Below are 3,254 nucleotides of genomic sequence, written 5' to 3'. Positions count from 1 at the left end.
CGTGTGCGTGCGTGTGCGTGTGTGTGTGTGTGTGCGTGTGCGTGTGTGTGAGGAGCTCCACGGATTGGTCCATTTGGATCGTCGTTACGTCACTTGGTTCCCGGAAGAAAAAAAAAAATGTCCAACGAGGCGTTCTGGGGCAGCATAGACAGGTCTTCTCTGTGTTAGAGTTTTACTCCCTACAGGGTGTACTTTGAGGGTTTGTGACTCTGCAGACCGTTTACATGCAGAAAAACCTTCATAACACACAAGGGGACGGGTGATAACCGGAAAAGCATGACATGGGCTCTTTAAATAAACTCTACTTCCCTTGTTTTGTAATTTTTTTAAGACTTTTTTTTATAATGGTTATCAATAATTTATTTTTTAGAATCAACTATTAAAAGAATGGCTTTTAAGGATTTGTCACAAGTCTGAAATGATGGCATATGAACACATATAAATATATACAGCATTATAAAGAATACATGTGAAATCATTGTATTCAATTCAAATTAAAAACACATTTTCTTATAAAATCTGGCAATAACCAGCTGAGATTAAAATGTTTGAAGTTGTCTTTTTATGTCAAACACGTTGTAGTGATTACATATTATGTATATTATAATTGTGTCACTCACCGTATGAAGCGAGCGCGACACCGTCTGTGTTTATCCACGGAAACTTCTCCTTTAACTGAGTCGCAGAGAGAAGAGAAACATGGGCTCCGAAGCTCCTACAGACACACAAATAACCATTTATTTAAAAAAATACAAATATAATTGTGCCTTAGAGATACAATTCAAAACTACAACTCTGGATGAAAGATGGCCGACACCTCTGGGTTTTGTAGTTCTCCTCCATGATGTGAGCCACTTCCTCGTTGGCCAGGAAGAGGTATCCTGAGTGGTTGAACTGGAGGTCCACCGGGTCTTCATTCAACACGTGGAGATGTTCCTGAGATGCAGAAAAATCATTTACAAACTAAGAAAATGAAGGAATGAATATAATGTATACACTAAAGAGAAATTGAAAATAAATTGCAAAAAATACAACAGAAAATACTTTTTGATAATATTAGAAAATAGGAAAGTTATGTCATTTTTGAATAATATTTTAAGCCATGAATTGAACTAATGCACTACCGAAAAAAGGTAGATGGGACACTTAAATTAGTATAGAAATACCCATTACATTTGGGAAGAAACGGCATTAAATCTAATTTTAACCAAACATTAACATGTAAATAATTCAAAATGTAATTGTTTTAAACGTAAAATCAATTAGCAACCACATTTTTCGGCTCTAAATTGAGAATATTAAATGAGCTGCTTGAGGCCATAAAGAGGCATACAAACAAAAGATCTTCCCAAAGTGTTTTTATACCCGTCTTATTCTTAATTTGTTATTATTTCTGTCTCTTAAAGTACATTTCATTCCGTGTTTCTCTTGCATGTTGAATTGCCTTAGTGTTGAAATGTGTTCTGTCAATAAACTTGAACTCTGCATATTTACATAAGAAAAGTGACCGTGACATTTAATGATTTAAAGGGCCTGTAATTCATTGGCGTTGTGTGCAGACTCGACCTACATTGATGTTCTTCATGAACTGAGCGGAGGCCATGGAGAGGTGGATGTTCTCGGGCAGAGAGAACTGCTGTCGGATGCCTCCTGCAGAAAGCACCGTGGAGGACTGCGAATACTGCGGAGAAACAAGAAGAGGAAGCTTTGAAGATTACATTACGTTACAAGCTGCTGTGAGTTGTGTTGGGGACTTTTATTCTACCTCAGATATATTCAATATTTTCTTCTTTGATTAGTTGTAGTATTAAAACCTTATTTCTTTTCCCAACTTGCAGATAAATTCCCTCTCAAATACAAATGTTTCAGGCATTTTTTTCCAGAAAGTTTACCATAATTTCACTCATCTAAGAGCTGCTGCAAGTTTGAATAGAAAAGGTGATTTATTTTTTGTTTCTCCTTCAATCGTTTCATCCTTCCTCATTGCAAACTATTCAAAATCCAAATGGAGAACAACTAATGCCTTGAAATACCAGATGACAATAAGATACGAAAAAGAATAAACACTAGTTTGTGTGAAATTAGAGAGAAAAATTAATTCGCCAAGAAAATTGCGACAGAAACGATACCGGCAAGAATTAAAGTAAAGGTGATGGCCTGATTAAATTGTGCAATGTACTATACTACAAATGTACAAAGTATATGTTCTTCTTAAAGTTTGCCATTGTTATTGAATTCAAGCGATTGTTTGTTTTATATAAGTGCATTTTCTAACTGTGCAAAAACCATGAAATAAAAAAGAAATACTAAAGGATGCGTTGCAGCATGTTTGAAAAGGTACATCAAGTGGTTTTAAGTTGCAATACCCTCAGTTATATATAATAAGTTCTTTGTTCTTATTATTCTTTATCAGAATTAAGGAAAATAAAGCCCCTAGTATGAGATAGCATCGTAATGTTTTAGTTTTAATCACTAACCTGTGACCTCTCCTATCTTATTTTTCAATTGTGCAAAACCATTAAATAAATAAATCATACTATAGGATGCCTTGCAAGTGGTTTTAAGCTATACATACTGTTGGATGCTTTTTAAAAAGGTGTAAACAACAATGCATGGTAATGGGTCTCTCACCGTTGGGTCCTTCTCCACCACCACCACCTTCACTCCTCCTCGCCCCCTCTCCTTCCGTTTGATCCAGTAGGCGATGGACCAGCCGATCACGCCCCCCCCCACGATCACAACATCCGCCCTCTCTGGAGGGAGACCCTGGCCCATCTCCAGCGGGCTCCAGCCGCTCCCCGGCAGAGCGTCCAGAGCCTTCTGCCTCATGGCCGCCAGCTGGACCTCCAGGTCTGAATCAAATCAACGTTTATTAATATAGCCAAAAACCAGAGGTGTTAGAAGTACTCAGATCTTGTACTTGAGTACTTGCAATTTTCTTAATGTCTTTCATTTTTGTAAAGCACTTTGAATTGCCTTGTGTTGAAAGGTGCTATATAAATAAACGTGCCTTGCCTTGAGTAGAAGTACTCAGATTGTGCACTTGAGTAAAAGTAGAAGTACTCAGATCTTGTACTTGAGTAAAAGTAGAAGTACTCAGATCTAGTACTTGAGGAAAAGTACTCAGATCTTGTACTTGAGTAAAAGTAGAAGTACTCAGATCTTGTACTTGATAAAAGTAGAAGTACTCAGATCTTGTACTTGAGTAAAAGTAGAAGTACTCAGATCTTGTACTTGAGTAAAAGTAGAAGTAC

The 3,254-nt window shown here is 37.0% G+C and overlaps 1 protein-coding gene across 1 annotated transcript; it reads right to left on the bottom strand.

The window, feature by feature from the left end:
* Window positions 1-620: 620 nt before the first annotated feature.
* On the bottom strand, window positions 621-2,852 carry LOC104962671 (FAD-dependent oxidoreductase domain-containing protein 1-like; the record flags this gene model as incomplete). Its single annotated transcript, XM_010791124.1, has 4 exons — window positions 621-715; window positions 818-936; window positions 1,571-1,681; window positions 2,632-2,852. Coding segments are annotated over 4 exons (546 nt in total), but the record flags the coding sequence as incomplete, so codon positions are not given.
* Window positions 2,853-3,254: the final 402 nt, after the last annotated feature.

The sequence above is a fragment of the Notothenia coriiceps genome, unplaced genomic scaffold, assembly GCF_000735185.1.
Source record: "Notothenia coriiceps isolate Sejong01 unplaced genomic scaffold, NC01 NC01_scaffold00035245, whole genome shotgun sequence".
NCBI classification, from domain to species: domain Eukaryota; kingdom Metazoa; phylum Chordata; class Actinopteri; order Perciformes; family Nototheniidae; genus Notothenia; species Notothenia coriiceps.
The sequence above is the reverse complement of the archived record's forward strand: the minus strand, read 5'-3'. Positions and strand labels throughout refer to the sequence as shown.